The sequence below is a fragment of the Leuresthes tenuis genome, unplaced genomic scaffold, assembly GCF_036924035.1.
Source record: "Leuresthes tenuis unplaced genomic scaffold, fLeuTen1.0.hap1 SCAF_24, whole genome shotgun sequence".
NCBI lineage: Eukaryota > Metazoa > Chordata > Actinopteri > Atheriniformes > Atherinopsidae > Leuresthes > Leuresthes tenuis.
In genome coordinates this window covers 14,698,721-14,722,077 of record NW_027325378.1, presented here as the reverse complement: position 1 = coordinate 14,722,077, position 23,357 = coordinate 14,698,721, and the positions used below count along the sequence as shown (strand labels likewise).

General features: G+C 38.8%; 1 protein-coding gene across 2 annotated transcripts in view; it reads left to right on the top strand.

Annotated features, from left to right (window-relative positions):
- The window catches only part of cntnap2a (contactin associated protein 2a), a 304,756-nt gene extending 283,231 nt beyond the window's left edge, over positions 1-21,525 (top strand). For both annotated transcript variants that reach the window (XM_072378428.1, XM_072378427.1), the window contains exons 23-26: positions 4,555-4,648; positions 15,548-15,832; positions 17,758-17,829; positions 19,122-21,525. In XM_072378428.1, coding sequence (XP_072234529.1) covers positions 4,555-4,648; positions 15,548-15,832; positions 17,758-17,829; positions 19,122-19,321 — 651 coding nt within the window. In that variant the 3' untranslated portion in view covers positions 19,322-21,525. The remainder of the gene's footprint in view (positions 1-4,554; positions 4,649-15,547; positions 15,833-17,757; positions 17,830-19,121) is intronic.
- Positions 21,526-23,357: the final 1,832 nt, after the last annotated feature.

Sequence of the window (23,357 nt, the reverse complement as noted above, 5' to 3'; positions counted from 1 at the left end):
TGAGAGCACGAGGTCTTGTTCTCCTGTCGCAGGCAAACCTCTCTCTCTCTCTCTGTGAGTGTCATAGACGAATATTGAGTCAACAGCGAGGCAGCAGATTTAGACAAGAAAGAGCTGTGCATGTGCAACCACTGTTGCCATGGGCCTGTTGCTTGTCTGTGTTTGAGCTGTCAATCAAAAACTCAGTGGCCAATGGCGTTGCCCCCTATAAGAGTTGCCAAAACAAGTAAACAAACCGGGGGAAAAAAGCCTGGCAATATGAGAGCTGGCAGCGCAACCTCAAAACCTCAAAAAAATAATAGGACAAAAGTTTTTTGATGAGTGAGAAGGAAGCGGGAAGGAATGCAGATTTTTAATGCCCTAGTGATTTTTAGTCTCTCTCAAATAATTTTTTTACTGATATATCATTTCAATACGTTTTATTGTATTGACACAATCGTATACCGTGCAATGTACAAGTAAAGCTGTCAAATATAACTTTATCAGGCTGACCTTAAGTATTTTTCAATGTAAAAGCTTAAGATCTGAAACTGAAGGACACTATTTCAGAAATAGTTTTATTTCTGCTGTTGTGTATAACTGCATATGGTTATGGTTGATATATTGACAAAACAGAATGTACAATAAAGGGATTTTAGGTTAATTGGTTAATTAGGTTACTCAAACTACTATCCACAAGAATTTCCAATGTTATGTTAGCTTTATCACTTCAGAACATCCGCATATGTTTGCTTTTTATGTCACCATTATCGAGCTTCAGTCTTTCACCGAATTCTTGAAATTCATTGAATGTAAAGCGTTCAGAACTCTACTTAAATGCAGTGATATACAGTATGTTTAAACGGAATTGTAATGAGTTAAAAGTCAAGACAAGTCTTCAGGTTGATAATGATTTATTGCTTTATGCATTAAAGCTTGAAATAGTGCTAATCTTAATGTGTGCCATCAGCATTTACAATATGACGTGTGCGTTATTATTTTTGCTTACATGCTCATCTGAGGAACCGTTGCAAAATCTTTCCTCAGAGATAAAATAAGTGAGAGGCTGAGACGTGTGAACCAGAGATGCTGGAGGGTCTGCCAGAGGATCTAATTCAATTTTCTTAGTAAAAGAAGATGTGCATTGTTCATGTCAGTGTGCAGAGGTCTCACTTCTCTGTAATCAAGAAGGCAAATCTTTAAGACATTTAGACAGGAGATTGTTTGGTCGAGTGATACAGACAGAGAACAAATAGGAGGACAGGTAAACCTGTGGTGGTATGAATCTGAGAGAAAGAGAGAGAAATATGGAACAAAAGAAAAAAGATTAAGGTGGGAGATGAAGGGAGTTGAAAGAAAAACATGAAGTCTTCTGATGGAAAAAAAGTTGGGCCACAAAACCACTTTGATGCACATAGAGTGCGTAACCTTTCAAACCCTTTGATAATCTCCAGGCTTACTTTAAGGCTCATAAGCAAGTGAGTTTGAATATCTGCTGAACTGTACACACATGCATGCCGAGTGCAGCCAATGAAGCAAGTGTTTGGTTTATAAGCAGTCTGCGAGGTCCAGTTAGGTTAGATCGCTATCATAGAGACACCGAGGCGAGATTAAAAGGAATTCTCATCTCACCATCTCTGAGATGAAAGTGAGGTCTTACCTCAGGCAACAGACATCTCATCCGTGTTCCCTCCACGCCTCGTCACCAGTTAAGACTGCGGTTGGTTCAGTGGTGTTTTTACTTATAATGATGATAAACCATTTACTCAAGGTGAACAAGGAAATAAGCATTTCTTAGCACTTATTTGTCCAGAGTTAAGTCTGTGATGATAGTTTTTTATGTTTTTAATTTGTCAGTGATACATAGTAAGACAGAGGTGCCAAGAAGGTAGAACAATCTCATTGCAATAGAAATTCATTTGAATGTATACAGCACATGGGCTAATTTATATTCTTTTTAGGTATATTGTTGGGGACATAGATTCCACTCGTTAATTTTCTCATTGTCTAACCCCTGATTACTTTGTTTACGCTAGCTTTATGTAACCCAAGTGGCATTAAGGGAGAAGTGTGTGTTGCCACATAAGGCAGAGGATCCTAATGATTGCAGTTGTTGACAGAGTTCAGTAAGATAAGGCTCCTCTTGACTGTCTTCCTCTGTGGACCTTAATGTGAGGTTTTAAGATCCAAACTGCCGTCCCTGGTTGTGCAGCCAATTTGTTTTCTCAGATCAAAGTAAATAAGCTGAGCACAATTTAATTGTGCCCCATTATCCCACCATCCAGTCACAGTGGAAAGAAAAACCCACACAATGCTTCACTGAGACCTGGCTTTTGAAAGGAATCAAATTAGGATATGCTGTGTGTGTGTATGTGTGTGTGTGTGTGTGTGTGTGTGTGTGGGGGGGGGGGGGGGGGGGGGGGGGGGGGGGGGGGTTTAAAAAAAAGAGAGGGGAAAAAGTCTGGAGGGCTTGTGGGTACAGATTTTTCTGAATGGGAGGACTGCACTGATTCCATCCCGTAAACAAGAGCTCCAACACACACACATAGATCTCAACCCTTTTGTGAAGATCCAGTTCAACTACCAGCTGGCAAAGTGACGACTTTTCAGCACATTAACAGCACAAATTTCCAGTAACAAAAGCAACAAAAGCGTTGTTTTCAACCAGTGCCGTGCCCCCACCGCCCCCCTCTGGCGTTGCCTGCTTTGCTTTCTGCAGAATGGTGTATGCTGAGATACAGTTCTCCTCTGGGCAAAGAGAAGCAAAGAATGATGATCGTTTTTTTCTGGATTGCAGAAACTAATTTGTGGGGTTGAAATTATTCTCGTCAGTTGCACCGGCTGCAGCCTTCAAGCTAATTAGAAACTTCATCGGAACAGCAATAACAAGTTAATTATGTTGGAGGGATATTAAAGTCGTGTATTCCCTCCCTCTATCACCTCTCTGCTCTCGCATCTTCTCTGATAGTCCACTTTGTAAACAGGGTAGCAAGCCAGAAAAGGCTTTTAACCCACAACAGTCTTTAGAAATCCTGTTGTTCATCATTTTTTATCATATGTTTGTTTTCAAGGTAATCTTAGAAAATCCTATTTAATGAAAAGAAAGAAAAGCTCTCTTTAAAAGAGGTTTTCTTTAATCACTTAGTCACTTCTTAATCACATTATTGACTTCTATGATAAACCATAGTTTTAAAGAGACATTTTTATTCAATTCTTACTTTCTATTGACTGAATGCTCTGATGCCAAAGGACATCTTTTGCACATGTTAGAGACATGCTTTGATACAACAGCTGTGTTTAGCAACCTACTAATGACAAGTATTTTATCCAGTGCGTCGCATTTTGGTGGCATGGTTTGGTTTGCTGTAAATTAATTCAAGTGATCACCATTATTATATGATAAAACATTTCTATCCTGGTAGAAATGGTCCCTGTGATCCCATCATTGATTGTTCCGTGAGTATAAAAATAAACAACATTTATATAGCACCTTTATACCTTATTTAAGTTGTACAAAGCACTTTGTAATGTGTTTCTCATTCACACCATCGCTCATGCAGCACTTCTTTCTCTACATACTGTACACATAGTAATTTGAATGCCGGGGGCAATTTGGGTCTTCAGGGTCATGTTCAAGACATTTCAACAAACAGAGGAGCTGGTTATTGAACCATCAAACTGAGCCCCCAATGTTGATGTCATCACAGTCATTAGATCTCAAACCAGTTGAATACCTCCACAACATCTCCTCTACTGTTATGACAACACCAAATGTTCTTTTGAAACATTATGTTCCTCCAGTAGATCTCCAGAGATATGAGGAATCAATGCCAGTGCACAGAGGCTGCTCTGGCAGCATGGAGTGGCTGAGCACGTAACTCAGTTTATGTTGATTCTTTCTATAATTAGTCACATGTTTGTACATGAGTGCCCAAAATCATTAAAGTTTTTTTCACATGCCAAATAATGACATTTTCCTCCAATCCATCCATTGCTTACTGTGTACAAGCTATTTTCTGCAGAGGGTTGCGAAGGCTGGAGCTTCAGGAGGCAGGCCTTAAAGAGAGACATTCATCAAACTGTCTCCTACAATTTAGAATCGCCAATTAACCTACAATGTATGTCTGAACACAGGGGAAATATGCAACTCCATGCAGAAAGGCTGCGGCCAGTTTTAAACCTAGAAACTGAAACTTCTTGCTATGGCTATGTTGACATTCCATGACTTAAAATCCTTTTGTCTTATTTAAGAAAATTGTTTATGATTGACCAAGACATTCTTTTTTCTTTGCTTTCCCTTTCTGAGTGTATGAGAAGTACTTTACTAAGTTATGACAAGGTTGTCTGGTATTAGGGAACCACAGGAGGGAGCCATTGAGCTGTAGCTTGAGCTGGTTCTTTGCTGCTTATTGCCTGACAGGAATGAATTACTGTCTTTTAATCATCTGCTTACTCTAATGTGCTGATGCAGGTCTTTGCTTGGGTCTTTTTAAAATGCTGTGCTCAGTAGTTTTAAGCTCATTAGACTATCTTTAAAATCTCACCATCACTCTCTGTGTCCTTGTTTAATTTCAGTTGGATCATTACCCTCCAGTCAGCTACAACCTCCCAGATGCTTCAGACACACAGTTCAACCTGATCAAGACACTGTTCTTAGGCAAAGTCTTTGGTGAGTCTGTCACCCTGTTTAATTCTTTTTTTTTCTTTCTGCTCTCTTTTTTTTCATTTAGTATTATTTCTTTATTTCACTGCTAGGTTAAAAGCTTATAGAGTAAACATGCCATCTTAAATTGGTCTCTTCAACTCCTCCAAAATATATAAATTAACACTGCTAAGCAATGAAATCGGATTTAAAAAAATCTTTAAAAAAAAACAGAATAAATGTAGTATTTAACTTATTAAAGTTGAGAAAAAAATAGAAATACACACAAATACATTTGCAGTTCTTTATTTAATATTTTGTCCACTGGAGAGGGCCAGAAGCCTGAAGAAATATTTTAGTGCAGTGCAGATGCATTTTGCTGATATAATTATCAAACAAGTAGATAGATACTATTATGTTATTGTTTGAATTTGCCTAATATTTAGTGCAATAATGCTGGACTCTTCATCCTCGATGACTATCAGAATGTATGTGTAGATTCCATCCAGGGCGTGCTCGTCCACAGGGATTAGGATAGCCATCAGAGCAAAAGAGAGGTAGGTTTTTCCTTCGATCCGACCAACCCAAAACACATTCAGCTGACAAAAAAACTTGGCTGTCACCTTAGTAAAATAACACATTTTTTTGTTATTTCTGTTTGTCAGCAAGATCACACAATAACTATGCAGCTGAATTTTGTGAAAAGTGGTAGTGTTTGATCGTCCTAAAGGAAGGACCGTTTTCATTTTTGTTCTGGATCAGAATCTGATTAGATTCTCTTAGTGTTAACTGCGACTAAATGAACCTTGTGTGTTGGCTTTCTTTAATAACTAGTGGTTCTTTCCTCCAGTCCCTTCCATTTTTCTCATCTCTTTTGCCCTTTACCTCAAGTGGTGTGTAAGTGAGGGGGAAGTAATGGCTGAGAACTATTGACTGCCACTCTTTCCACAAGAGCCGCAGGGAATACGCATCGCACGTGCACACACAAGCACATGCAAGAAAATGCAACCATCCATATTCACCTGACCAACACAGCACACATCCTTTAAAAACAAACCAAAGTTGCCCAGATTTGTATGTCTTTTTTATCGCTGTAGATGCAGGCTTAAACATTATTACACTTTGTATACCAACATGGTAAATGTGCTCTTTGCTAAAGAACTCCTTAAAATACATGAACGAAAAACAAATAATGATGAAATTGAGGAAGAGGAAATGGAAGAGAGAAATGCGTTGATGAGAAAGATGGAGACAGGGGAAGAAAGCAGGGAGAACAAAAGCTGGCATTTACAAATCTCATCAGATCTGTTCAGTTTCTGTGTTTGAGCCACAAAGACAAGAGAGGCTGTCAGAGAGCTCAGCTATCAGACTCTCTATTTCTGGGAGAAAGAGACCCTGTGTTTGGTTCAGTACACACACACTGACCACAGTGACATCCCCTCTGTCTCTTCACAGTCTGATTGTGGGTTGGGATTAGTTGGCTTGAATAACAATGGAACTTATTAGATAAAGAGAGAGACAGATGGGTTCACAGATAGTCTAACGCTATAATCATCACTGATATACAGTAAAGCTTTCTCAAATTCTCAACCAGTAGTACTTATACGTCTACATCTGCAGACAAACTAAAGATGTGAGCTCTCATTTTAAACAATATATTTTTACTCTTAACCACTTATGTTTCTTTTGATAAACTATGAAGAGCATTGATAGCATAAGAAAATGCTCTATCTTGATAAAATGCTTCCATTATTTCTACATTTTCCTACATTGACCCACATTGCTGACTTTGTTTTGTTTTGTTTTGTTTTTTTTTCACATTGGATACTGTGTTCAAAGGCAGAGTTACAGCCGTACATCAAGAGGTGGAGCGAATGGGATGCAGTTATTTTTGACTGTGCATTTTCATTAGAATAAATAGTCAACAGAAATTAGATTAAGTTAAATCTTAGATTGTTTAAGTATGCATCCAATCAGGGACAAGATGCTTTTAGTAGACGTCAGGGTTTAACAATCTCTGTAGGTCCTCTGGATCATGGATCTGTGTCAGATCCAGAGTACTGATATTAGCATCGTTTGCTGATAAGGGTTATCGGGCTGAAGTGGTATTGATTATGAAAAGCAGGGATGATTAAGCGCATGCTATATACTTCTGTATATGTTGTAGCCTGATGCTTCATGTAACAGTATGGCGTGTATGTTTGTGTTTATGTGAGGGGAACTTTATCCTCACTTTAGGGCCGAACAAAGATGTATTTATGCTTGTACTGCGAAGATGTCAGTGTGTGGGTGTATTCCCTTGCACACTGGTGATGATGTGCTCTTGTATTATTGATGATGTGGACACTTAAATCCCATTGTGAGACTGTACTTAGTTTTGCAGGCAAAATGCAAGTTTCCATAACATGAATGATTGATTTTTTGTTTTGTTTTTTTGACAAAGATTTGGTGTAAAGTTAGTTGGAAGTGGTAAGGAAGTGTATGTAAGTCAACATAATGTTATTCAAAGTGATTTTGATTTAACAGTGGGTCTGTGTTTGTGTGTGAGTGTGATAGATATGTTGGCTGACGCAGTGTGTAAGGTCCTAGATCTCTGCACCCGGTAGAATAGATGGAGGTGAGTCATAAATCAGCCGTAGCTGTGGACATGCTCCCATCCCTGCACTCTGTGCCACAAATCTGTCGAGTCTGTGTGTGTATGTGGGTGTAAGTGTGTGTGTGGAATAGATGAAGAGCCAGAGGCAGAGACAGAATGATAGTAATGGTAGCACTGTGGAAGTACTATTAGAGAGACATGATTGTAGCCTTGAGGGTTGGTTGTAAATGACAAGTACATCAGTACCACACTGGAATTCAGATTTCTCTTCTCGTTCTTTTATTATCCATTGCCTCTCCTCCTCTGTTAAGTTTGTCCACGCACATTTAACATGTCGCTCCCTGTGGGTGCTGCCAATTATTTTACACAGGCTTTAAGCAAATCTGCCATTTCAAGGTGTGAAGGTTTAATTCTGAGGAACTCTGAGGAGGAGTAATTGCAGTCTGACATCTTTTCACAAGTTTGAAAGTTTCATATCCTTTTATCTTTACACTTGTTCTTGCTTTTGAACTGTAAAGCACTTTGAGTGGCATCAATTTTGTACCTGTGTTGGAAAAGTGCTATACAAATAAAGTTGAGGTGAAGTTAATTGGGCTCTTTTTTTTTTTTCAAAAACTTTGCCCCTTCAGATATATCAGGAAGTCATTTTTAGGAGGACAGACCAACTATTTTTTCCCTGGAGTACTCTTTCTATTCAACTCAGTTCAGTTTTAACAAAGGTCGCTTCAAGGCACTTCACAGATACAAGCCAATTACAATTCCATTCATTGTAATACAATCATAATACAAACAAATCAAATTTATTACATTCCAAAAAGCCAATAAAAAAAAAACAGCTTGAATAGAAAATAACATGTTAAGGGAATAAAAAAAGTTTTTTGTGGCATTCTTATTAGCATCTAAACCATCTTTATAGGTACATGACATGATAAACACTTTGACTCTCCAGTGTATATGTGTCAGTGTCCCCGTTTCTCCTAATTGATTTGCCATTACCCCTTCCTTCAGATCATATCAGTTTTGTAATTTTGTCATAGAATAGTATAATATATATATATTTTCTTTTCATTTTAAAGTTTAAGGATTGAGCCTTACTTTTTTCATGTTCAGATTAGCTGCACTGATTGAGCAAACTTTTCATGGTCAAGGTTGTGAATAAAGATCTGTGATATAAGATGATGATACATTATGTTATCTCCACAGTAGTGTGGTTAGGATTGTTGCCTCTCGGCAAAAAGAAACCTGGTTTTGATCTTGGCTATTGTCTTCCTGTAGACTTTGTGTGGGTTCTCTCCAGGTGCCTCGACTTCCTCCCACAGTCCAAAAACATGCAAGACAGTTAAGTCGGTGGTCCTAAGTTGGCCCTAGGATTTAGTGTGAGCTTTCATAGTTAGTCGTTCATCTAATTTGCCTCAGTGATGTACTGGGAACCAGGGTTAACGCTATCACTACGGACTACAATCCATGCCAGAAACTTGGGTGTTATATTAGATGCTGACTTACACTTTGAAAACCAGATTAATTTACTAACCAAGTCAGCATTTTACCACCTAAAAAATATAGAAAGAATTAGAGGCCTTCTATCGAAACCAGACCTGGAAAATCTTGTCCATGCTTTTCCTTCGTGTGAGAGAGTTGAATTTAAAATTAATTTCCTGGTCTACAAATTCCTAAATGGTTTGGGCCCAAAATACCTGCTAAATCTTCTTATTCCCCATCAGCCATCAAGAACCCTTAGGTCACCTGGAAAGGGACTGCTAACGGTTTATAGTCCTAAGACAAAACATGGTAAAGCATCATTCAGATATTGTGCTGCTTATTTCTGGAACAAACTCCCTGAAACACTTAGATGTGCCCCAAATGTTGCTACTTTTAAATCGAGGCTCAAAACTTTCTTGTTTTGTCAGGCCTATGGTATGTGATGATGGGTGCCAATGGTTAGAGTTACAAATACTCTTGATTATCATGTCCTTTTTACTGGTCTTATCCTTTTTTACCAAAGCATTTTATTAATTCTATCTTGCACTACTTCTGGTTCCGACTGAGTAGATTTTACAGAAGGTTTTATTGTCTTGTTTTGTTTTACGTGTGTTTTTATCTTTTTATCCTTTCATCCTTTTATTTCTGTTATTTATTTTCCTGCTATGTAAAGCACATTGAGTTGCACTTGTGTGTGAAATGCGCTATACAAATAAAATTGCCTTGCATTGCCTTATGTTCTATCACAGCTTTAATTTTTAAAGGGTTTGCACCTTGTACTAAACTCTCTGGACCACACCTGTAGAAGAAACAGGTCTCCTGAATAAGAAAGTTCTCCTTCTGCCCAACTGGTGTCTGATCATTCAGACAGACACGGCCATTGATTATATTCAAAATATATGCAAGCGGTTGTGTCATTGATGGATTGTGTATTGGTCTCTATCTCATGTCACACAAAGGTTCATGGTTGTAAGAGCTGCACTAAATTCTGCCATCAAAAGGCTTCAAAGCAAAGATTTGACAATGACATCTACTCTGATGCAGAAATGCTCATGAGTTGAAATTCCTTCCTGCTGCTAATATCTACATGGCCGTTTTAGTTGGTATGTGGAAGTACTTCTACCTTCTAAGTTCCAACTTGAGCCACACCCACCGCTGCTGAAACCCAATCAAACTGAACTTGAACATATTTCAAAAGCAGTGTATAATTTTGAATCATTCTAGCATTAATGTGTGTATATGTGTGTGCTTTAACTAAATCATAAAAAAAATTATGAGAGGCATTTTAATGAATTTGTTCAGGTGTCCTCCAACATACAGAGGAAGGAGTTTAGGATCCAGCAACCAGCTATACATAGAGAAGCTGAGTGTTTTGGTTCTTTTAGAACAAATCGATTATACCGCAGACCATTTTCTAAAGCATGTCATTATCAAGTTTGATCAATTTCCTCCCTTCGAGAGAGCCTGTCGAGGTTTGTCTTTTGTGTTGTGACCTTTGCATTCACACCCATAACACATCCTGACTCTGATTAAAGCACTGATCAATCCTAATGTTAGATCAGGTTGATATCACAGACCAGTTTTTCTCTTATCTGTCTCCAAACATTGTATCTCTGATTGGAAATTTTATCACCTCTGTAATCTCAGTGTTCCTTTTAAACCGAGATGGTCGCATGTGTTTCTGTTTTTGTGTGAGTGTGTGTGTGTGTAAGTTAGCCCAAATGTCTGTGTGTGAAAGAATGACATCATACTATCCTCCATGGCTATCACTCTTAGTTGGACTTCAGATCGGGGATTCCTGATCCATGCCTGTGTGGATCCAGGATCCAGGTTTTCTCCAGCTGCTTTGTCAGAGTGGGGGTGGGACTGCACTGCAGAGAAAGAGGGACGGACAGAGGGCGGTAGAAAAACACAGAGAGGGAGAGATGCTTGTTAGAGTGGTGCTGTCTTAAAAGATCCAAATAACAGAGAGGAAGAACGTGTGAAGGAAGAGGGGAGGAAGATTTGCTTCACTAACTGTTCACAGACAAAACTCTACATAGGTAACTATGTTTTTGTGCATGTCTTTGTGTCTTTATTTGTATTAGTGCATCTGCATACGTGTCCCAGTGTTCCTGCAGGTCAGTGTGAGTCATTTCAATGCAAATGCCACATTAAATTTCAGCTAAGATAGCGAGGTAGATCCATTCCTTTTTACATTTTCAAGGTAATTCAAATGCTGGAATAAGTCGATGGCAGAGAAATTACTCAGAAACCCTGGTCTGCTTGTGTGTCTGTGTGTGTGTGCGTGTGTGTGTGTGTGTTTGCATTTGTGTGTTCAGTATGGATGGGTGTAACCACAGGTGTATTTGCTTTGTCTTACATCCACTTTAGTTGTTTTCTTAGTTCATCACTTTATGTTTATGTTACACCTCCTCTCCTTGCACATTTCTATTCACTACCATTCAGTTCTGTTTAGCTCAGGTTAATACTGTTTTTTAGACACCGATATTAACACTTCAGCTGTGGTTCAGGTAGTTAAGTCATGACTTCCAATCTAAAAACCGGTAAGTCGATCCACAGGCCCTCCCCGTGTCCTTGAACAAGACACAGAGCGTCCACATTGGCACCAATAAGAAGTGCTCTGTGAGTATTGTGTCAATAGGTGAATGGTAAACAAGCTGTAAAGCATTTCTTGGACCTTTGTAGAGAGACATATTCACAACCACTACAGCGTGTGAGGCCCAAAAATCCAAAATGAAGGCACTTCATTGCCTGTGGTCAGACCATGTTTGATTTCTTGTATGCTCAAACTTTGCTTTAGCTTATGAAAATTATATTTACACAAAGAATTAAAAGTATTAATATCAAAAGCCGTGTCTTTGCCGTTCCCCCTTATTTTTCAATTTATTCCCACAACGTTTTGTAATTGTCTTCTCATCTGCCTCTCTGTGCTTCTCCATCTCCTAAGACCAGCAGCCAGACACTGTGTAGACCTGTGTGAGTGTGTGTGTGCATGTTACAAATTTGCTTTTCAAGCACAAAGTGTGTGGTGAATTGGCTCATATTAATATTCTCTTCATGCATCTGAAATGCTTCATACTTACCTTACCACCCTCTCTTCTATTTCTCTCACCCCTCAATCAGTTAACATTTGTCGCCATGGAAACTGTGTTTGATCTCCTCTCATGAACACCTTTCTTGTCACCCGGTTTCTTCCCCGCTCTTTTGACACACACTTATTTACACACACACACACACACATTTTTGCTCTGTCTTTTCTCATCCTTTCATCTCATCTTTCTCACACCTTTCCACACACAGCCAGCTCCTCTTCAACCAGCAGCCACACCCTCCCTCTCTCAGCTAGCTCTCCCCACTTTGTCTCCTTTTCGTTTATCAAACTTATGCAGCCCCCCCCCAACTCTTCCCCAAAAAACACACACCCTAACCACCAATTCCCTTTTCTCCAGCACCGCCTTTTTGAATTATTCATGTGACATTGCCAGTTCAGTGACACACTGTCTGAGAGAGCTCTCCCTCTGATCAGCATGCTGCCTTTGTTGCTGTTGTGACTGTAGATGTTTGTTTTGCCAAAGTAGATTAATTAGATTATCCTTGATGGTATATTTAATTATTTTCATCTCAACCCAAATGGACAAGTCTCTTCACTTTTCCAATTATGATTAGTATGCGGTAAAGAGTTGTTGGTTTGTGTAGTTGCTCATGTTGTATTGATTTATTTATTCAGTCTGGAAACCCCTTAAGACACTATTAGAGCAAGTAATAAAATTAATTACAAGCCATTACATCAATCTGTGGTACTGTCTCTAATACTCATGCATTAGTCAGTTGTTAAGTAATGGAAAAAAATTATAAAAGCCAGTCTTAAAATACTGAGATCTTTTCAACTGAGTTAATTTTATAGACCTTTTTTGGTGCTTGTTTTTGATTGCATTGTACTCTGGTTTAGTCAAAGCTTTCCAGTCTTTATGCACTTACAGATGCAGAGCTTACTGAAGTCTTGCAAACTTCAAAGTCTTTTCAAAGGTAGTATTTTTGAAAAGGCAAATTCATTGAAGTGGCTTAGACCGTGCAGGTGTTTATATGGCCTCATTCTGTCCATCTCCTGTTCTTCCTTTATGGGGTACATAGATCTGATGCCATTAAAATCCCTGCTGTTTCTTATCAGAAACAATCACTCATAGAAACTGTGTGATGTTTATGAGTAATATGCTTGTTATTTTAAAACACGTTGCTTTCTGCAGGCTGCTTGTCAGCTGTTTGCTGTGTTCATTGAATATGGCATTATATGCAAAGTAGCTCATTCTCATGCTCATACGTCTCATTCTCCCTGCAGAGAGCCTATTAGTATTCACACAAAGGCGTCTGTAGTATTCAACACATGTTTGTGCATACAAGGGAGACACAGATGCATATTCTGGACTCATAGGACTGCTGTAATCAGTAATCTGCTCACTTTACTGACTGTAATGCCGTTAGAAACTTGTTTTCCTCCTTCACATCCTTGTCTGCCCTCACCCTCCCCGTCGTGCACCCCCCACACTTATGGAAATTCATACACAACTGCACATGGACATCATGGATGCCATTTTCAAGATATGAGATATCCAATAGAGGTTATGTTTTTCTCCTTTGCTGCAGAGGGAGTGACCTACAGTTCAGTTAGTGTTCTTTTGGGCAAGAGTACAATGTAGTGTATCAGAACAGTACTGCAGAGTCTATTTGAACTGCAGCTAAGGGAATTTTCACAAATACAGTGTAGAATATATTGTGTACATGCAGTATAAATGTTTGTAGGAGGTCTGGTGACATGATGAGCGCAAAGGCTCTGTTCCTTGTAGCACAATCAATAGTGTACCAACACACACACACACATGTGCATGCTCACACTGGACTCATAAAAATGGAATAAAGAGAAAGAATTACATTATAAGCCATGTCCAGATACTCAGAATCCCATCATCCAACATAACAGGATTCATCAAATAAACTCAGAGCACTCCTATTAGTCATCTCTTTTTTGTCCATATTTTTGTGCTGGATTGTCCAAACATTACACTCTGGGTGTGGCGCAGTCATGCAACAGCAGAGCAACTGTACATCTGCAAATTAAAATCTGTCTCTGTCCACAGACTAATAACGAGAAGGAGTTTTTTTGCAGTCTGTAGGTGTCAGAAATGGTTCTTTTAGAATCAGTGTAGGTTTTAGCCAGAGTGTATGGTGTCAGAGGATGTTTGTATTGTCTGCTGCACTGAACTGTAGGTGGTAAGGTGTCTTTTTATTTTTTATTGTCTGGTTTTCTGCCCGCAGTTTATCTTATATCACATTTTCTTTGAAGTCCTATATGAGCTTATACAATTATGCTGCAGCATTGAGCTACTCATTTGAATACATAAAACATACCCCAATATGCAAATTCTTAAGTTTCAGTTGGTTCGGTGACCCTTTTTAGAACTTCAGCATGTATAAACATAGACCACTTTGAAACAACTGGTGCATATGAAAACCAAAACCTGGTACAAAGGTGGCAAAATGTCATTTATTTCAATGCAAGTGCAGGAGTTTGGGTTATTATTTTACTGATTCAGTCATTAATATGAGCCCTAAATTAGACTCATTAAACATTAAGTGGATTTTACATTTTTATTTCTAAAGAATGACTTGACCATATAAGCTCTGGAAGCAAACAAGTGCCCAGTTGCAGTTCAAATAACTCTTGGGGGGATCAATATTTGTCAACTCTGGAAAATGTGCTGTGTGCAGCCTGCAAACAGATCAAATAATCCAAGAATCGTAAGAAATACAGGACCGTCTGGGCTGAGTTGAGCGAGCCAACTGAAATTTAGGCACTGCTTTATGTGTGACTGAGTGCTGAAGTAATTTCCTTGGAGAGGGGAAGGGAATTGTGAGGCTGAGGTATAAGGGCACAATTGCTGCTTCTGAACAGGCACATCTTAAATTGGTGTGGATTGCCATGGCAATAAGTGTATCTGAGGTCATTGGCCTGCTCTCCAAATGATGGTTGTTATCAAGAGTTATTTTTGCCAGATGTTGGTTGAGCAGATAACAGGTGGTAAAATAACTATTAGTAACCAAGCTTTTTCTTTTTTCACTTCATATCGGTATTACAAATGGAATACATTCAGGAAAAAATTACCAGAGAGGAAGGAAGTGGAGAAAAGACAAAAAAAGAAAAAAGAAGTTTAATATCAAATAAAACAAAAGTCCAATGTTGACTGTTTTTTATCCCTACAGAAACACAAATGCATGATAATGATCTGTCCCAAATGTTTCACTGCTATTTACAGCAAAAGAGGAGATATATTCAAGCCACAAGACCATCTCATGAACAGTAGACTGACTATAAAAAAGCAGGCAAGGGCAGAGATAGAGGACTGTGAGCGAGGTGAAGGTGTTGTTCCATTGATCATCCTAGAATTTGACATTAGATTTCAGTGTGCTTTCTTCTGCTCATTCTGAATTTGTGTAGATTCGTATTCCCACTGGATAGTTCAAATTAGCAGAGTATTGTTTATGTGAAAATGTGTTTCTACCAGTGCATTAATGTAACAACAAAACATGTTGTGTGTGTTTTTAATAAGAAGTCCTGATTCTTTCACTTTAAATACGACTGTGTTCAGTCTATATAAATGGTTTTCTCGTTGCCTTCTCTCTCTCTATCTCGCTCTCTCTGTCCTCCTGCCTTCTCTTAAAATCAGTTAAATTTATGGGCATGTTTCCACATGAGATAGCATCATTACTGGTTTTAGAGTCTAATTAATCGATTACCAGATGGGTCCATTACAGTAATTCAGTGAGTTTCCCTCCAATTCTGTGTCTCTGCATAGAAATTGGACACATAGACCCAGTCATCATCGAGCGGTACAACACCCCAGGTTTCATTGGGTGTCTGTCACGGGTGCAGTTCAACGGAGTCGCCCCCCTCAAGTCTGCACTGAGAACAGCCACACAGGCTCAGGCCACGCCAACAGCCGGTCAGCCCGACAAACAGCCTGCAGCCGCCTCACCTGTTTCTTACCAGGGAAAATTGGTTGAGTCCAACTGTGGGGCGTCACCACTTACCATCCCACCAATGTCTGCTGCAACAGATCCCTGGCATCTGGACAACACAGGTGGGTACTGCTCCAAATATCCTCAAGATGTTCGTATCAGTCCGTCCTTCCTCTTCACTGTTAACATGCAAATTTCTTTTTACAAGATGTCACAAATAAGAAAAATTCTGTTTTGTGTATGAGAAAGTGTCTCTCAAAAGCAATGTATACTGATATTTAAACAAAATGCAACCAGAATAACAACCCAGTCTTCGTCAGTGTTAGCTTTAAACAGTGCAAAAGTTTGCACAGTTGCGCAGTGATGGCGTTGTGTTGTCAGTGCAGCACAGTGCGGCCCAGCATCAAATTTCTCAGGTACAAGTGAATGAATTGTCATGAAATCACATTTATGCTCCACAGAGGCTGAAGGGTGCTACAACGTTTTTTGTTTTTTTCTAAGTTTCACCATGAGGCCTACATTTGTCACTCTTAATGAAGCAAGTAGGTCTATTAGATGAATCATCATGAAGTCAGAATATTAATTTGTTCCATACTTAATCATCAAATACCACCAAAAATCCTTGTCGCAAACTGGCTCAGGGATAAAAGAAGTTGGGAAGCTGTGTAATGAATTTCTTAAGAAAAATTACTTCTCATAACTAAATTATGTCTAAACAACATTGGAGTGTGGAATCCAGCCGTGTCAGTAAATCTGAGCAGTGAACTGATGTGTTGTGGAGGTACTGAAGATGGTTGATGCCTCTTAGATTGGAAAATGACAGATAAATGGACTACACTTATGTAGCTCTTGTCTAGTCTAGTTGGCCTTTTCTTTCAACCCTTCAGTTTTAAAGATTGTTATCTGATTTCAAATAGATTATTTGCTTCAGCTTCTTTCTTTCCCTGTTTCCAGGTGCAGTGTATTTTTCTTCATTCCTCCATTGGGCCTGTCTGTTTTATGAGTTTTCTCTCTTTAGCCTCCTCTTTTGATTCTTACTCGTGCTTTTTTATTTCCCAGAAGGACTGTGCACGATACAGTCAGCAGGAGCAGCCAACAGTTCATTCCAGAGTGCTTTTTTTCAAGTCATTTGATCTCAAAACTGCTGGATGCTGCATTATTGCAATATTTGGATTGTTCCTGATTCCTGGTACATAGGTTGTCCTTTATTTATTTATTTCATTCATTTAATTTTTTGCCTATTGTTGTTTTTTAGTCTTTGTATACTTGGCGTCTCTGAAAACTCATGTGGATGAATTGTATAGTTCATATACCCATGTATAGTAACATGGGTATAAGAGGAATTGTATTAACCTCTACTTATACTGATGCTCTGCTTCTCCATCTATGAATATGAAAGATTCAGAACAGCATCAAGTCATGTCTAGAATTGTTTCTTTTCTTTGTAACTCACAACCCCAATTCATTCAGCTGCTCGTTTATCTGTCCACACATTTATCCTCCACTTCAGAACAACCAGAGACAGTTCTACGAAATGAAATACAGGGAAAAATGTAGTGTTTCACTTAATTAAACCGCCACACTTCTCAGCTTGAACTCGTAGAGGCCAGACAGACCTGTTTATCCTCCTTAGTTCGTAATCCACACTCTTTCCTGTTTCAGCTGAAAGACAAATATTTGTTATTAGCATATGTTGTGCATGAAATTGTTCCCTGTGACTTCTTACTTATTAGAGAAGACCAAGAGCCTCTGTTGTGTTGCTGTTGGCAGGATTATAACATGCTTGTACTTTAATGATCTTAAAATGCAATGTCTGTTTTTTTTGTTTTGTTTTTTTTTGTATTTTTGTGTGCAACAATTGGTCTGAATTAGCTCATATCTGCATAACCAACTTGTATTTTAGACATTGTTTCAGTCTGTTTATATGTCTGTCTTTCTTTCTTTCTGTCTTTCTTTCTTTCTGTCTTTCTTTCTTTCTGTCTTTCTTTCTTTCTGTCTTTCTTTCCTTTCTTTCCTTTCTTTCTTTCTTTCTCTCTTTCTTTCTCAGATACAGTGTTTCCCTTCAATGAGGAGAGAGTCATTCCTGATGGCGTCAACAGGGACTCGGCCATCATTGGAGGTACAAAATACCATCCTCACTTTTGTGATATGTAAGATGCATCCAACATTATCAGCAGTTATCATAGAGGCTGCGGTGCTTGAACACTTTGCCGTGATGCTTCTCTTTTAACTCTGTGTCCTCACCTCCTCTCTCCACTAGTGTGCCAGTCTTTATTAGAAAACAAATAATGAATAAAAGATATATAAGTTTGGATAAGCTTATGCGATGTCAAACATTTCCATCCAGAGTTGCATGTATTTGGTTTGTATGGAAGGCGCTGGGCATTATGGGTGCAGGGCTTCATGTGCTTTTCTACTTACCCTGATGCGCCTATCACTGTGAAACAGGGTAAATCTGGACTCATCAGATCACATGAGCTGACTCCATTACTCCAGAGTCCAATATTTATGCAAATTAAAGCCTTTTTTTTCTGTGTGAGTGTTTGATTAGTCACGATTACAAGTGATTTTCTAAAGGTTACACAAGTTTAAACCTTGAAGTCTCTTCACATGGTGCATGTGGAAATGCTCATACTTTCACTTTTAAACATTGCAGTGACTTCTACTGTCTATTTTAGAATTTGATTTCACCATTTAAATGATCCATCCATCCATCTTGTATACCCGCTTAACCCAGTTTGGGGTGGAGGTAGCCCAGCTGCTATTGGGCGAGAGGCAGGGTACTCCCTGGACAGGTCGCTAGTCCATCACAGTGCCACACAGAGACAAACTAGACAAACGATGGTGCTAAACGCCGCACCTCTGTGTAGCCTCGTTTGAATCATCTCTAATCACAATTATTCAAGTTTTTCTTATGACAATTTTTTCAACCTGATGATGATGAATTCAACGCTATCTTTCCAGGTTTTGATAATGTATTGGACAGTTCATACACCATTTTTGGTTTCAGCAGTCTCGCTAACTGTTTTGTTGGTGTGATGCAGACAAATAAAATGACTGCCCTAAAAACAAAGTAACATCCTATGTTGTTGTTTAAGGAATGAGAAGCTTTTCACCGCAGCAGTTCATTTTAGATAACTTATCCCTGGCTGAAACATAATAACCCCTGCTGTACTTTTGATGGGAGGCTCTTAATTACTTGCTTTGTTACATCCAGGTGGTCCAAATTTTAATCGCAGTTTGTTAGCCTTAGTCTTAATATATATATATCTGTCTGTAGCGATTACTGTCAAAGCAAATCAATGAATCAAGTGATTGTTTTTGGATCTACAATGAAGCCCTGTCTCTGCCTTCAGCAGGGATTAAAGATGTGTAAAAACACTTACAACATGATGTCCATCTCTACTGCAGGCATTATTGCGGTGGTGATCTTCACCATTTTATGCACCCTGGTGTTCCTTATCCGCTACATGTTCCGTCACAAAGGCACCTACCACACCAACGAGGCCAAGGGTGGCGGCGAGTCTGCTACTGAGTCAGCAGACACGGCCATCATTGGCACAGACAACCCAGAAACTATCGACGAATCAAAGAAGGAGTGGTTCATCTAACCGCCAGTGATGGAACTCTGAGAGAGAGAGAGCAGTTTGTGAGACCATCACTCAACACAGATGCAGGGGGGGAAGGGGGGTTAATCAAAAGACTAAGCACTGGAGAGAAAGAGGATTGGCTATTCAACAGGACCACAGACTCCCAGAAAATGCGGGATATTGGAAAGATGTGTACAGAAATCTTTTTCGTTCCTTGTTTCTGTTTTTTGTTTTTTTTTCTATCCAGAGTATTAGAAAAATAAGAGGGGGGACACTTATTCAGTGAAGCACAGATGTAAGAAATTTTACATGTATATACTAACCAGCTTGTCCTTCTTTGTATCGTGCTTGGGAGTTTTCAGGAGTCCTTTGAATACTGTATATGACAAATAATTACACTTACTGGGTGGTGTGATAGCAAAGATTTATTGCCAGTCCCTGTTGCTTTATGATTTTATATTTTAACAAAAATCTTATATCAAAAATGATCAAATCAACATGCCAAACTCTTTTTTTCTTTTCAAAGCTGTAGTTGCACCAGTCTGTCTGCACTCATCTCTGTTCAATGAAGCACCACTTATTGTGGTAAGTTTAAAATGGATGCCAAAAGTCTCTATGTAAATACAATATTTTCTGTTACTTTAGATTTATTTAGAATCCAAACACTATTGAAAATGTCATATCTATATTACAGTGATATCTGTCCATTATATTATATATGTGTGAAATACAGAGTTTTATGTTTAAATCTCATGACATTCGATTGTATGGGACGATCCTCTGTGTGGAGGGGCAGAGAGAGGGTTTTTCAGAGCATGACGGTGAATCATGACACTCCAGGGTTGGTTTAGACTCATCATCATGGCAGCTTTCATTGAATTCAGAGAGGGTAAAACCAGGAGCCTTCACTCATTTAGACGCGAACGATCAGTTTTTTTTGCCAAACACTTGAGTCTTATTTCCACCTTTTGCATTTAATGTTTGGCTTTGACTCTTGAAGTTTTAACATTTCTTTACGTGTTAGACTGACATTCACAGTATGTGCGGGTCAAATATTAGACACAACGAGTGTCAGCGGAGGCAGCTTGGGCAGTCGCACGGATCCGATCGAAAAACTTGGCTCAAACTCAGTGAGTTTTATGGACGCTCTTTGCTCCATGCAATAAAGGTCCCAAAGTGCATGAAACAAAATAATTTGTATCTGTACACCATCTTGGACAAGGTTAAGATGATAATTGGCTTATGAATCCACTGTGCCTTGAAGATGTTGAGCTATGTCGCCTTGCCCCACACTACTGAACTCAAACCCGCCATAAAAACTTGACTGTCGCTGCATGAGCTCTTTCCAGGTGTTATTTTGCTTCCTGTTTTGAATGGTGCTTTTCATTTTCCGATAATTCTTCACCGATACTTGATCTTGAATTCAGAGTGCATTTGTTAGCAAAGAAAGAAAAATAAATGCCAATTTTTTCTCAAATCATCAGTTAGGTGGAGTTTCTTCATTGGCAGCTGTGCAGGGTTTTATGTTGCAGGAGCAGCTGTGTAGATGTGCAAAAGAGCTACTCAGTAAGATTACATCTACCCTCGGTGACGCACTCACACAAACATGCATGTTTGATAAAGCATGAGTCAATATTGTTCACTTACAAGAACGATATGTTTAGAATGAGGAGGCACAGACTTGAGCTCCACTCTACAGTGATGCTGTTGTCCAACATGCATTCAAATGATGTACAACTTCTGTTCGCTCACCGTGTTTTTCCTCCGTTATGTTTACCCATTACCTGTTTTACAGTTAAAACGAGCTGCCAACTATGTTGTTTTGTTGTGAATTTGCCTTTTTTTCTGTTTGGTCAAACAGTGCTCACATTAGGTGAATTAGTACATCATCATCATCATGGGGATTGTGTGCTAACTGTGGGTGACTTTGACAAAGACATCAGGGCAGCTGAGTAGCTCAGTCTGCCCTGAGCTCAACTACTCATCTACTGAGGCCTCTCTGTTGTCACGTGACATAGTTTCAGGTAAATGAGTGATCCTACTTCAATTTTCTTCAATTATTTTACTCCGTCCCCACACAAACATGTACACACACACATACACGTACTTGAAATGTGGTTTTAACAGCAATGAAAGTGGCTTATCAGCGCCAACACACTAAACCATAACCCGTATGATTTGCTTTCAGTTCTGTTGCGTTCAATAAAGAGTGTTTGATCAATAAAGTCAGTGTTTTTTTTATGTACCCTTTATATACAGAATAATCATTGAAAACATTATGATGCACATCAAAGAAATGGGCGACTTAACCATTTGACAATCATGATACAAGTGCTGTGAATGTGGCTCGTGACATACACTGCCTCCCCTTTTTTAACCTGCATTTGTTTAGCCCATTTAAGAACATTTGATTTAAAAAGTATTTAAGAAAAGGCAGAGGAAAAGTACAGCAAGAGAGAAAGATGGGCAGTCAGTGGGAATTCCTCACAACCACACAGATTCTCACCAGTGGATCACCAGCAAAACGAAAATACTTAATTTAATGTCAGTCCTTCCTCCACTTATCGTACACTGCAACGAGCACAATTCTTATTCATTTAAGTCATCTGCCTCCTCTTACGTTGTGTTTGCAAGTTGCTCAACGGGAAAACGACCGTAACAGCTCACAGGCTGCCCTCTTGTGGACACATGGTGCAATTGCTGCGTGACATCTTAAGAGAAACAGCATTAACAGCCTTAGTTTTGGAAGAACAGTTGCTTTCTTCTGCTCTGATGGAAAGAACAAGCCATTTGTGCACAAATAAAAAAATTAAATCTAATTATGTTTTTTTAAGGTATATTTAAAGGCAAAATAGTTTGATGTTATATGTAAAAGCAGAATGCACTGGTTGAAAATAGTACAAAGACAATATACTTCATATCAAAACTGAGAAGTTGTGATATGTTTTGATAGATATATGCTTATTTAGAAATTGATGGCAGGAACACTTTTAAAAAAACGTAGAAGTGGGGCATTTTTTCTGTGTTCTGTAAAGGCTTCTTTTAACAATATTCTGTCTGACATTCAGAGACCAACTTCTGTAGTTTTGAAAGTAATATTTATTTTGCCTGCCGAACTCACTTACTCGAACACTTTTTCTGTTTTCATACTGGGAATTGTTTTGTTCCTTTGCATTTGCAAGCCCCAGTTCCCCAAAATGTTGGAAAGTTTTCTCAGATGCAACAAGAACATAAATCTCGGTTTATTTTAACAGGCAAAAAAAACAAAAATAAATTTGATGGTAGCATCCCACCGAAAAGTTGGGAGAGAGGCAAAGAGGCACCAAGCGGTTCAAAGAATATACAAGAAACAAGAAACAGAAATGCTGGAGGAATTAACTGTTGGGGTATAAAGGAAGCATTCACCAAAGGTTTGATCTTTCCAAGGCTCTGTAGAATCATTAATCAGTTCAACAGAACATCTACAGAACATAACAGTGTAAAAAGCTTCTAGAAATATCTAGAGTTTACCAACATCTCAATGCATGAATACTAAGGACAGAAACCTCTGCTGGATGTGTGTGACCTTTTAGCCCGCAGGCTATATCATCAATATAGCCACACTGACTCAGGAGAACCTTGGCGGGGAAAAAAAACATTTTCTGCAGCTGAGTAATTATGAGTGTGCATATTCTCAACACATATAATCACCAGCTATCATGGTGTGGGTCTCAATTTAATTCTCCATTAGCTGTTGAATGAATCAGTAGGTTTATGGGGTTTACTCATGCTTGATGTTTCAGTTATATCTGGGTTTTTTTTTTTTTCATTTCAGTTATTTTTTTGAGTGTGTGTTCTTATTTTCACTTGCAGTCAGGCATGCTCAGAGACTCCTATCGAACTGCAAACAGTACTCTTTACTCATTACAGCAGCTCTTTGCTTAACTTGTCTGAATAAAATAAACATTTGACCCCACCCTTTATATCCCTGTCTAAATCTTTTATACTACAAAGTCATTTGTGCAGAATTGCTGCTCAAATGTACATTTTTTTGTAAATCAAATGTACAGCAGCAATA